The 13,352-nt window shown below is 37.2% G+C and overlaps 1 protein-coding gene across 4 annotated transcripts in view; it reads left to right on the top strand.

Moving 5' to 3' along the window:
- BORA (BORA aurora kinase A activator) overlaps positions 1-13,352 on the top strand; it is a 24,980-nt gene extending 11,628 nt beyond the window's left edge. For all 4 annotated transcript variants that reach the window (XM_033403261.2, XM_033403263.2, XM_033403262.2 and 1 more), the window contains exons 6-12: positions 2,555-2,620; positions 3,387-3,443; positions 3,856-4,082; positions 4,991-5,123; positions 6,925-7,535; positions 11,617-11,748; positions 13,040-13,352. In XM_033403261.2, coding sequence (XP_033259152.1) covers positions 2,555-2,620; positions 3,387-3,443; positions 3,856-4,082; positions 4,991-5,123; positions 6,925-7,535; positions 11,617-11,748; positions 13,040-13,105 — 1,292 coding nt within the window. In that variant the 3' untranslated portion in view covers positions 13,106-13,352. The remainder of the gene's footprint in view (positions 1-2,554; positions 2,621-3,386; positions 3,444-3,855; positions 4,083-4,990; positions 5,124-6,924; positions 7,536-11,616; positions 11,749-13,039) is intronic.

The following is a 13,352-nucleotide window of genomic DNA, read 5'->3' as shown; positions in this document are numbered from 1 at the left end:
TGTCTAGTACAGTAATGGTAACGTCTCCCTCTGGGGCAGGTTTGCTTGCAGCTTATAAAGAATGGGATTTCCCGTGCTTAGGGTTCCTCAGCTGGGGCACAGACCCTCTGTGTGTGCTGTATCCACCTGGGCTCTTTCATGTCCCTTCCTTGGGACTGAGGGGGCAAAGGGAGCTGACGTGAACATGAAGCTCATGTTGCCTCCTGTGCTGAGAATAATGAAGTCCCTTTGTCTGTGACCCAAAGCCTCCTTTCTTCAGCCAGCATCTATGCAACGTTGACACACTAACCTGTCAGACCCTTTACAGTTCTTGGCATACGGTAGCCACTAGCCACATGTGGCTATTTACATTTAAATAAATTAAAATTGAAATTTTAGTTTCCTGCTCATACATGCACATTTCAGGTGCTCAGTAGCCACACGTAGTGGTGACCATATTGTCCCGCACAGATATGGAACATTTCCATCATCACAGAAAAAGTTCTGGAAAACACTACCTTAGAGTAGAGATTGGCAACCTCTATCTGTAAAGGACCAAATATTAAATATTTTAGGCTTTGCAGACCATACAGTTTCTGTTGCAACCAGCCAACTCTACTGCTTTACCATGAAAGTGTATCCCTGATGATACATAATGAATGAGTGTGGGTGTGTTCCAGTAAAACTTTATGTACAAAAATAGGCAACCAGCCCGATTTGTCTCGTGAGCTATCATTTGCTGACCCTCACTCTAGAGTAATGCCGTCTGAGTTTGAGTCATGCCCAGTTTAGCTTAGTAGCTGTGTGAACTACTTAGCTTTCCTGTGCCTCACTCTCCTTCCCTATGAAATGATGAAATGAGATAATACTTCGAAGATCATATACCTAGCACATGGTAAGTGCTCAGTGTTATTTACCCGAAGAATAACAAAGACAATGGTGAGTCGGGGGAACAATGATTTTGTTTGTACACATTAGCTTATGCTGTCAATTTTTATGCAGCAATTTATGCAGCAAGGTGCTTCAATGACTGTACTACCCATTGCATTTTTATTTATGGACTTGAACGAGAATTTCTCTGGGAACTATACATAGGCTGAGGATTTCTGAGTTATAGGCTACATGTTTTCTGATTTGACTGTGCGGCGCCAGGCTGCTCGCCAGAACGACTGTACAGTCTGCACAGCCACCCGCAGTGCCTAGGGTTCCCATATCCCCACATCCCTGCCAGTACGTGGCTTTCACATTTTTGCCTTTCTCATGGGTTGTTTGACATTCTAAATGATGGTTTTAATTTTCATTTCTCATATATTAACAGCCTTTTTATTTCCTCTCTTGTAAAATGCCTATTTCTAATTCCTTCCGATTGGAGTTGTTGTCTCTTTCTTTTTCCTTTGAATTTCTAAGATACCTTGTAGTTACATTTGTAGTTATCTTAGTTCTAAACATTTCACATGTCATCTCCAGTCACATATGTGCTACTTTTGTTTTGATGTCTTTGGTTACCTAGAAATTCTTATTTTGGTGTAATCAAATCCATCCATTTTTCCTCATTTGATTGTGGTCTTAAAGTTATCTATGAAGTCCTTTTAGAGGAAACAACCAAGAAAACACTTGTAATACAGTTGAAAAGTGGTGTGAGAATAATTCTGTCTAGATGGAAGACACAGTTTAAGCTGAGACTTGAGTTAGCCGGACTCGGGGAATAGGGCAGAAAAGTCAGAGAGGAAAGAATATTAGAAATACCTAGAGGTGAGAGAGAGAACCTGTTTGTTTTTTAAGGTATTCAGATAATGTTCGGTTGGAGGACAGCTGTGCTAGAGACAGAGACAAGGTTTTGGAAGGGCTTTATTTACACCATTAAGGTGTTTGGACTCCAGCCTAAAGACCAAGGACATTACAGGGTTTTCGCAGCAGAGTGCCTTGGTTGCATTTGCCTTCTAGAAGGTCACACTGCCTACAGCAGAGAAGGCATTTGAATCTAGAATTCTATTTTTTCACCCATTTATTTACTACCTGGTGCTTTTTCAAGTTAAGAAGCTTAATATTAGTCATTAACTTCAGATTTTTAAAAAAATTATTTGCACCCATATTTTTGACTCCTCTCGGCAAAAAAAAGAAAACTGAGCACGGTTTTATTGATCAAATTTCAGTTTCTTTCAGAATGGCCTGGTGATTTAATTCCGACAATTTATCTATTTCCATTTTGGAAAAGCATCAAGCAACAGAGGATCTGTTTGAGGACATTGACGTTGACTAACGTGTGTCCCCAACCTTTAAAGGTTGACGTCATGTAGAGCACCGCTGCTTTCCCTAAAAAGTATCTCTTGGTGCCGCCTTACTTGCTGTGGTAATCCTTAAGTCTTATCCTTATGCTTCCTCGAAGTTGACAATCAATCAATCAATAAAAAAACAAACAAACTTAGCAGAAACATGCCAAGTTATATACTTACATATGCAGACATTTACTTTTTAAATGTAAAAGTTTCCACACTTCATTTTTTTACTCTGGAAAAAGTAACCCTAAAGTAAATGAACAGAAAATGTAAGATTTTTCACTTAGAATGTTTTACAGGTATTAACGTCAATAATGAATCTCCAATTGGAAGAAAGCTGACCGTACATTCTGAGACAAGCAATGGTAAGTATGAATGTAAATTGGAAAAGAAGTATGTTCCATATTAAGCGACATTTGATGTTAATTTCAGTACATGTGATAACACTTCACTCTGGAATTGAAGTTGTTTACTTTTTATGAATAAGCTATATGAGAGCTGACCTTGAGAAACAGTTAGAATAGATATATCCATCCATGTTTGAGAAGTGGCAATAGTGTGTTATTTTGTGATTCAAATCATGTGAATCGAATTTTGGTTTTGGAAGGCATTCTTTTGAAAATTTGTTAATATTGGGAAATCTATCCCCAAATATATATAGGCTGGCTTCTTTTTTTTTTTTTTTGCGACATGCGGGCCTCTCACTGTGGTGGCCTCTCCCGTTGTGGAGCACAGGCTCTGGACGCGCAGGCTTAGCGGCCATGGCTCACGGGCCCAGCCGCTCCGTGGCATGTGGGATCTTCCCGGACCGGGGCACGAACCTGTGTCCCCTGCATCGGCAGGCGGACTCTCAACCACTGTGCCACCAGGGAAACCCAGGCTGGCTTCTTTTCTGATACAAGTGCCAGCAGCACAACCAGAAGTTATCTTTTACCATTAACAGGTTTACATCAGTGCTGGAAAGTGTGGGAAACAGGAAGGTGGCATGTTATGGAATGGGATGCGTAAAGTAAATAATTCAGTTTGTCTGGAGCATCATGCGGAGATGGTTGATGGGGAAGCACATGCTAAACTGCATGGGATACACTTGCATTGATTTAACCATGTTTGTGTTTATCTGCTTGCTTCCAGCTGCTTGCCAGACATTGCTGTCTCTTCCTGTGGATTTTAATTTAGAAAAGGTATTAGGTAAGTATTGTATTTGTTTAAACCTTTAATAACTTAAATAAAAGGTTTTGTTTTAATGGCTTTTGTAAGTGGGAATCTGTGGCAATGCCTCCTCTAAAGAAGTGGGGAAGCCTGAAATTTCTCATTTTTCTTTAATATGGCCTGAATTAGCCTTTTTATCATAGTGAACTTAACTATAGACATAAACTATTCATGAACACATCTTATTGGCACTACCCATACTAATAATGAGGCACTAAAAAAAGAAGGAATCGTTTCAGATTTCAAGCAGCACCTGTGCAGTTAAACTTTGCCCTCTTTTTGGAAAACAGTTCAAACATAGAGACTGGTTTTTAAAACATCAGACAACTGAAATATAATTGCTCTTCCAAATGACTAGCTCTGCCTTTTATTCTGTTAATATTAAATATAGGTGACTATTTTAGAGCTGATGAATTTGCAGATCAATCTCCCGGAAACCTCAGTTCTTCATCCCTCAGAAGAAAGCTATTTTTAGATGGCAACGGAAGTATCTCTGACTCCTTACCTCCAGCTTCTCCCAGAAGTCCTCGTAGTGGTGTTCAAGCATCACTTGAGGTTTTTTATTCAATAGATCTATCTCCTGTGCAGTGTAGGAGCCCTGTGCAGACCCCGAGTTCGGTAAGAAGTGGGCCAAGTGGCTGGTTGGTTGGCTATAGGCATCTTGGACCTAGATGCTCCTACTGCTGTCAAGAGGAATGATTGTCTTTTGGGTTTTATATTTCATGCGGATTAGCCTAGTTCACATTTTGTCATTAGGTATAGGAATGCTTTTTGTCAGACTCTCCAATTTTGTATTTAGAGGTAAATGAGTCTCGAGGAATTTCAGGGTAAGGTACTTACTGAATTACGGAAGAGTTTCAGTATAACACAACTAGATTGGTGTTAGTGGACTAACTTAAAAATTTTCATAAACTGCTACTTGGTTTATGTAAATACGGTGCATTTATATTTTATCTTCTCTAGTATATTCTATTTCAGAATTTTTGGAACAGTCTTCTTAACTATCCTTGTTACAAGATGCCTTGTCTTTTGGCGTGTTTTTTTGTTGTTGTTGTTGTTTTACCTTTTTTTTCTTATTAAAGTATAGTTGACTTACAGTGTTTTATTAGTTTCAAGTGTACAGCAAAGCGATTCAGTTATACATCCGTATATATGGTTTTTTCAGATTCTTATCCCTTATAGGTTATTACAAAATACTGAGTAGAGTTCCCTGTGCTATACAGTAGATCCTTGTTGATTATCTATTTTATATGTAGTAGTGTGTATATGTTAATCTCAAACTCCTAATTTATCCCTCCCCACCTTCCCCTTTGGTAACCATAAGTTTTTTTCGTGTGTCTGTGGGCCTGCCTTTTGGTGTCTTGCCTTCTGCCACAAAGCAAAGGTGGCATCTTGCTTTCTGGTGAATAACCAAAGTTATACAACCTAGTTTATGAATGTGTTTCAAAAATAAAGATAAATAGCACTTGGTGTAACAGAGCTAAGGAAGAGAACCGTTTAATTTTATTTATTTATTTTTATCACAGGGGCAGTTTTCTTCTAGCCCTATTCAGGGTAGTGCAAAAAAATACAGTTTGGGAAGCATAACCAGTCCTTCACCTATTTCTTCACCCACTTTCTCACCAATTGCATTTCAAATAGGAAAGACACCACTCTCAGGTATGTCTTGTAATACAACCCCCAATTAAAATTTTATATTGTCAATATTTGTTATTAAAGAGTCTCTTTCTAGCTTGTTCTAACTACAGAGCTCCAAATGACCACTCACCCTTTTAAAATTTAGAAACTTGGATTTTTTTTTTTTTTTTTTTTACAAAAGGAACAATTTACTTTCAAAGACTGAAATTCTCAGCAAAGTTCTGCTCTCATGTCAGATACAGGTAATTTGACTAGCAGTATTTATACCAAACATCTTACGAGCAGAATCAAAGAAAGATGGCTGTCGTAGAGATAAGTTGGTTTCGGTATGCCTTCCAGTGTGTAGGTTCAGACTTTGGTAATCAGATATTCATATTGATATTGTGTAAAGATATATTTGTTTGAGTAAAGTTTTTAGGTAGTGTGTGAGAATTTACATATTTTTCTTTGCAATATGTCAGTTTTTCCTTGAAAAAAATTATAGCACTTCTTGAAAATTATTCATAGTTTACAAAACCTATTCATAGTAAATAAAATTGGAAAACTGAAAACTATTTTTGTTAGTCTTCCTTTTATATATGTACATGTGTATGTGTGTATATATCTTCATACATATATGAACACACACACACACACACACACACACACATAGTTCTATATCCTGCTTTTTTCACAAAGCATTCTATTACGAGTATTTTCGTAGGTCATTCAAGTCATTTATTGTTGTTTGAAACCATGATTTTGAATCACTATATGATATTCCATTTCACAGATGTATCTTTTGTTTTCAATCATTGATAAACATTTAAATTATTTCTTTTTTTTTCTTGTATGTACAGTGTATTGTACATATTTATTTCTTTAGGTTAAATTCTCAGAAGTGGAATTATTTGGTGAAAGGGGATGACTGTTTTTAAGGCTCTTGAGGAATTTTATCAAATTTTCTTCATAAGAAGTTGTACCAATTGAAATTTTCATCAGTGGTGTGTGAAAAGTCATCTTTTTCCCCATCAAGCAACACTGGTCTTACCATCCTTTTTGATGTTTGTTAATTTGGTACATTACAAAAAGGTCTCTTACTGCTTTAATTTTCTTGTCTTTGGTTATTACAATGTTGAACTTTTTCCAAATGTTTATGGGTCATTTGTTTGGGGGGATTATTAGTTCAGACTTCAGTGTTTTTGTTGAACAAATGGTCTCTCATTGCTTTAATTTCCATATTTTTTATTATTTGTGTGACCAAACACTTCATATGTTCATTTACCATTGGGAGGATTGTTTATATGCTTTTGCCCATTTTTTTAAACTTTTGTTTTTATTAAGCTAACGAAGCTATAAAAATTATTAACTTTTAAGGCATTTTGATCATTTTGTTTACCATTGTTAAGCTCTTTATTGTCGCAAATATTATTTTGCAGTTTTTTGTTTGCCTTTTAATGTTGCTTATAGTATTTTACATAAACAGAAATAGATTATTACATATTTCATTTACCAGGTACAGCTGTTAATTTGCAGCTATCAGCTGGTTTGTTCTATTATCTTGGATGTGAACAACATTGTTATAGTAGCAATATGCTTGAGGATATTTGCCAGAGGAATTATATTTTGAAGAGCCTCACCCTGTTTATGGATACACATTCATTTGTGCTATTATTTTTAACACCAAAATTTCACTTCAGGAAACAACACCACTGTTAGAGAAATCCAGTTTTTCTGGCATGAAACATGTTGATGACCATTTAGTAATGGCTTTCCCATGTCCATGTTTTCATGATGTGATTTTTCCTTCCCAATCTTTTTTTTTCCACTCCCAATCTTTTAGAGCAAAGGAAGTTAACTTTCCATTCTCCTGATGCTTCGTCTGGAACAAATTCTAATGGAATTACCAATCCGTGTATCAGAAGTCCTTATATAGATGGCTGCTCACCAATTAAAAATTGGTCTCCTATGAGACTTGAGATGTGTACAGGGGGTGCTAAGTATCGGCCCTCACTGATTCGGGTACCTTTTACTCTCGAGGCTCACAGCGAAGATGAAGGAGACAAGGCAGATGTTCCTTCCACAGACGCCTCCTCCCTAGCCATGGGCACGGCTGGAGTCCACCTGCCGCAGTTGGATGGTGACACTTGTCCACATGGCGCGCACTTGGTAGTGACCGCCATGTCTATTACCCAGAACCAGTCCGGTGCTTCTGAGAAAGAATTGGCACTGCTTCAGGATGTGGAAAGTGAGAAGGAGAATAACACTGTGGATATGGTCGATCCCATAGAGATAGCAGATGAGACCACTTGGATTAAGGAGCCCGTTGATAATAGGAGTTTACCCATGACTGACTTTGTGAGTGGGATCGCCTTCAGTATTGAAAACTCTCACATGTGCATGTCACCTCTCGCAGAAAGCAGTGTCATTCCTTGTGAAAGCAGTAACATTCAGGTAAGGTATTTGAATATTCTAGAGTCCTTTCCTTGGTCCCTTGTTCTTCATCCTTTCTTTTGTAAGATTATAGTGAGAAAGAAAATGGGTTGTATGTGAGACTTAACAGCATTACATATGTATTTTTAATCAGTACTAAGTGATATCAAGAGGGTTAGTTCTTTTAACTTGGACTGATGATGCATATATTTAATATTCACATTCACTGATATTTATTTGGAGTAGGAAAATAAGAGAGCAGAAAACAAATCAAGCTGCTCTGTTTTTACAAACTGCTAGAATCCGGCAAATTCTCAGGGTTCACCTCTCTTTCCTGTGGAGCTAGTTCCCAAAGAATTCAGTTTTTGGTGTAGTGTTTGTATTCTAAAAATACAGTAGTTTTGGTTTTTCCTTTATATAATTTAGGAAAAGCAGTTTAGAGCACTTTTATGTATATTTCTTTTGGACTTTAAAAAAAATGTGATTTGTAACCACCATTTTTCATGTAATCATACATTTCCAATTTTGCAACATCTGGCAACAGGAAAGCATGATTCATTTGACAAATACACTTCACAGCTAGCACTTACTTTCAGAAAGACATTTGTTCCACTAACTGTCATATTCTTTGAGTTGAGAGTTTTGAAAGAACTTTGAACTAGAAAGGCAATTCTACCTGCCATTTCATAGTAACAATATCTAACACTTATGTAGCTCTTACAATATGTCAGGCATTATTCCAAGTACTTTACACATGTTAATTTGTTTAATCTTCACAACGGTCCTGTGAAATAGGTATACCATCATCCACATTTTACAGATGAGGAAACCGAGAGTCAGAGAGGTTCGGTCACTTGCCTGTATAGCTAGCAAGTGTTGGAGTCAAAAGATTCAAATCCTGGCAGTCTGGATTCCATGTTCTTTAATCCAAGTTTATACTGACCCATAGTAATAGTTAATACTACACAGTCTTCCAGTGTGCCAGACACTCTTCTAACCTCTTTATAGATACTAATTCATCTAATTCTCACAACAACTCTATAATGCTTTAGTGCTCTCAGTTTTGACATGCTGAAGTGTAAAACTCATGGAGGGATTTTAAATGATCCCAAATTACATATAATCTTTTGCTCATATTTTATGCCTATGCTGCCTATCCTGACTTCTAGGATTGTTGCTCAAAAAAATACACTAGAATCGCTTTTACATATTCCAGCTTCTAAATTTGGTTCCTAAGTAAAGAAGCGCATCCAGTCAAACTTAGCCTTAAAGGTATTGTTAACTTTTTTGCTCTCCTTTTTTCTTACTGCCTCTTTTTTTCAGAGCATCTATAGCAGCATTATAGAATACTTAGATGGAAATACACATTAATCATCCAGTCCACCTACCCCTTGGAAGCCTGTCTCATTATAAGTTGCCATCACTCCCTGCCTGAGTACCTGCAGGGGTATCCCAGCCCATCTTAGAGGACTTCTCTCACCATTTACAAGCCTCTTCCCTAGCGAGCTGAACTATGGTTCTGTCTGTGGTATCTATCAGTCAGTTTCAGTTTTATCCTTTGGGTCATATCATAATAACGTGTACTGTTTGCAGAACATTTTGTAGTTTAAAAATGTTTTCTATACATTCTTTCCTACCACAGGGGTAGCTCCAAACATTCAAAGACAGTCACATTTTCCCAGGGCCTTTTGACTTGCTTTACTGTGACGGGTTGGCCTCCAAGCATTGTACACAGCTGTATTCCTGGAATATCCCTTCATCATCCTGAGAATTCCCTTAACCTCTCGCATGTTCTGTACCCCGTTCTTCTGTTTCCTGGTTTACTTCTCACTTGACTGGAACACATTTTCTAGTAGCTTTCTGAGAAAGAGTACCTTTTTCAAGATACTGCACGTCTGATCACATGTTCTTTATTCTCTCACATTTGAGTTTGGAAATAATTTTCCTTCAGACTTTGTTTCGTTGATTCTGTTTTCAGTGTTGCTGGTGAGAGATCTGAAACCATTTTAATACTTAATCTTTTGCATATGGTCTCTTTTTATCCCTTTGTGGAGTAAAGGATCCTGAAATTTCAGTGATTATTTGGTATGGGTTCCTTTTCATCAGTTGTACTGGGCACTCAGAGGGCCCTTATGATCTGTAAACTCATGCCCTTCACTTCTTGGATCTTTTCTTGAATAATATCTTAGATTTCTCCTCTCGTTTTCACCATTCTTTGGAACTCCTTTTGATTCTCCAATTTAAAAACTTTTCACAGTTTTTTTTAACTCCCTTTTGTTCTAATTTTTGGGAAATTTGGTCAACTTCATACAATAACCCTTCCATTGAGTTTTTATTTCTGCATCTTAATCTTAAATTTGTAACTCTTTTGTTTGTTTTGCTTTTGGTGTTAATTTAAAAATCTGTAGAGTGGCTGGCAAAGCATTGCATGGTCTGGCCTTTCCCTTACTCTCCAGCCTCATTTTGTTTCCCTTCCTTCTCTGTTTCAGTCACATTGGCTTTCCAGAGTTTGGAATACCATGTTGTCTCCCTTGACGCCTGTGGCGGTTAACGAGATGACCTGTGTTGTCTGGTTGGCACATAGTAGGCACTGACATTAGTAGTGGTCTGGATGGGAGCCAGTGTGGTAAGCCACCATGTTATGTTAGGGGCACCATGGTCCTTCTCTTCCTAGAGAGTGGGACAGACTCCTTGTGTACCGTACTCCCTGCACCACAAGGGTTTTGTTCAAATGGAACGTCACTCCCAGGAGTAAACAAATATGCATCCATTCCCGAAAACTGGAAACATTTTTCTTAAGATGATGATAGAATGCACTTTCTAGGCTATTCTTATGTTTGTGTTGGGGGCAAATGTAGTCTTTCTTTCGCTGATCATAATTTGCATAAAAGGGCGTAAGTGCAAGATGACTGCATTGTGGGTTGTGTTTGGTGTTTGTCACTGTGCACGTTAAGTGTGGAGTGTGCAGTGAGTGGACAGGGGCAGTGGGGCCTCAGCTCTTCGTCATCTCATTCCGACACTGTGAAAGTTACCCTTTCTGAGCCTTAGCCTCATTTGTGAAGTTAATAGGGTGCTGCAAGGAGAAAATAAGAATATTACATGGAGCGCCGTACAGGGCTGGTGCTTTTTTTAGGCCCTCATGAAATAAATATTTGTCATATTTGTACCAAAACTGAAGTTTGCTAGTCCCTTTTTTTCTTTTGCTCTTTTGGGCTGTAACAGTGTGTTGTAGAATGCTGTAATTTTAATTAAAATGAAAAGCTGAGCTAACATCTAGAGCCATTATGTACGTGGTATTATGATGAAGGTAAGATTTTTATTTCAGTGATGGGTATGAGTATAATGTAAGCCACCTTTTAAAAAATGTGTATTGTTTTGAATCCTCTTAAAGGTAGCTTGCCATTTAGGTAAATTTTATTTAGAGATGCAAGTAAGCCATTTAAGACAAGCTTGGTAAATGAGTTGGAAGAAGTTGATTGTAATCTTCATTTTCATCTACTGGGTGTGAGCACAAAGTAACAGGGAAGTATGTTCTTAGTGGTTTGTACACTGACTTTCAAGAAAATTACAGGGACTTCCCTGGTGGTCCAGTGGTTAAGACTCTGTGCTTCCACTGCAGGGGGAGCGGGTTTGATCCCTGGTCAGGGAACTAAGATCCCATATGCTGCGTGGTGCAGCCAAAAAATAAATAAAATAAAATAAAATAACCTAGAATTTAAAAAAAATAAAGAAAATTACAAGATATGTTTTATTAGAAGGAATTGTAGTAACTACTTTGAAGAACAAGCAATTTTATGTTTATTACTTTTTAAATTCATTCAATATGATCAATATTAAATTGTATTAATACAATATTAAATTGTATCATTCAGTTGTGAATAATAGTATAGAGTGATTCATTTAAATGTTTTAAAATACTGTCTTGATATATAATTACATAAGCCAAATCTTACATATATATATTTTATATAAATATTTTAAAATAAATTTACTTATTTAAACATAAAAGTTCCTCAAAATAAATTTTGTGGTCAAGTGAATTACACTTTGCAATGTTACCTGTGGTGGTTTTTTTTCTCTCTCTCCCTCTCATTCCTGTCAGATGGATAGTGGCTATAATACACAGAATTGTGGAAGCAATATTATGGATACGGTTGGAGCAGAAAGTTACTGCAAAGAAAGTGATGCACAAACCTTGGAAGTCGAGAATAAATCTCAAGTTTTTAATATAAAGGTATGGAAAAAACAGAGAAAGCTTGATATGGTTGTAGTTTTTTAAGTATTTACTAAATGTGACTGTTTTCAGCCTATTTTTTTCCCGTTTTGTGTAAAATCTCGTTAATTGCTATCTGTTGATGCCTCATCCTGTCTTCAGTTCATTTAATAGCAGGAGAAAGTGCTAAAAACTTTATTTTCCTACCTCTTCTGCTATGAGGGAGCATAAGAGAAGAGGTGGGGGAAGGAGAGCTAGCGCTGCTCTGGAAATGGGGCTTGAAATCAGTTCCTTTAAGCGAAAAGGGGAACAGCAGAGGGTGCCCAATAGGAGGGAGGTGGAGGGTTTTGCCTCTAATATTGGCTCAAAGCTAAACTAAAAAAAGCATCTTGATTACTAGAGAGGGAAATAGTACAACTGAGAGATTTTACACATCAGTTACGAGCACTCAAACAAAGGTAAGGGTTCTTTTCTTAAAATCCAAGCCTTTAGAGATAACACATGTGTATCTAAAAAACTGAGTATTTATACAAAAGTATACTGTTGAAGTGAACACTTACTGAACCTCCAGATAGGATGGATATGTCTGTATATGGTTGGTGAGTTCCACATCCATGGATTCAACCAACCTCAGATCAAAAATATTCAGGGCAAAAAAACCCCAAAAATCCAGAGTTCCAAAAGCAAAACTTGAATTTGCCATGTGCCAGCAACTATTTACATAGAACTTATGTTGTATTTGCAACTATTTACATAGTATTTACACTGTATTGGGTATTATAAGTAATCTAGAGATGACTTAAAATATATGTAAATACTATGCCATTTCATATAAGGGACTTGAGTATCCATGGATTTGGGTATCCTTGGGGGTCCTGGAACCAATTCCCCCATGGATACTGAAGGACAACTGTATTCAGATTTGAAGAATCCCATCATAATTTTAGGCACTGATCAGGAGAATTTTTGATTTTTATGTGCCAGTTTATTAATAAACAATAAATATCAAGTGTGCAACTAAACATAACTCTCCAAACGAATATTCAAATTTAATACGGAGGCCACATTATTTTACCTTTCCTCCGTTTTGTCATGAGGTGGGATTGTAGTTGTCCATTTAAAAGCAAGCAAGCATTAAGATACAGGAAGTACTTTTATGATACAGAATACTGATTTGTAACAAAATGTATCTTCACTGTCCCTTTAGAGTGCATAGGAAGTTTGCATCTCGGTTTTAAAAACATTTCACATAATTGTTGTATCCTTGAATGGTCCTATTTAAACTGAAAATAAGGTATTTTCTTTTTCACAGCAAGACCACTCAATGCAAAGGTGTTGGATGAAAATTGCAAATCGGCCTCAATGCAGCAGCCCGTAGAGCACCTCTCTCAGAACCAAAGCCTCTAACTGGACAGCTCCTCACGTATTTTTCATGCATGGGATCCATAATGTGATCGTGATGGGGAAGAAACTGCTTCAACTAACATGCTGAGCTTTTTTTCTTTCCCTCCTTAATGTGAAAAACCAAGGGCTTAATTTAGTGACAACAGAAAAGCTCCTGGAACTTTCAAAGAAGTTACTGAAGTACAAGTTCAGCTTTTAGCAATAAATATTTTTGTACTGAC

Source organism: Orcinus orca, chromosome 18 (genome assembly GCF_937001465.1).
Source record: "Orcinus orca chromosome 18, mOrcOrc1.1, whole genome shotgun sequence".
Classification (NCBI taxonomy): Eukaryota; Metazoa; Chordata; class Mammalia; order Artiodactyla; family Delphinidae; genus Orcinus; species Orcinus orca.
This window is presented reverse-complemented; position numbering and strand designations above follow the sequence as displayed.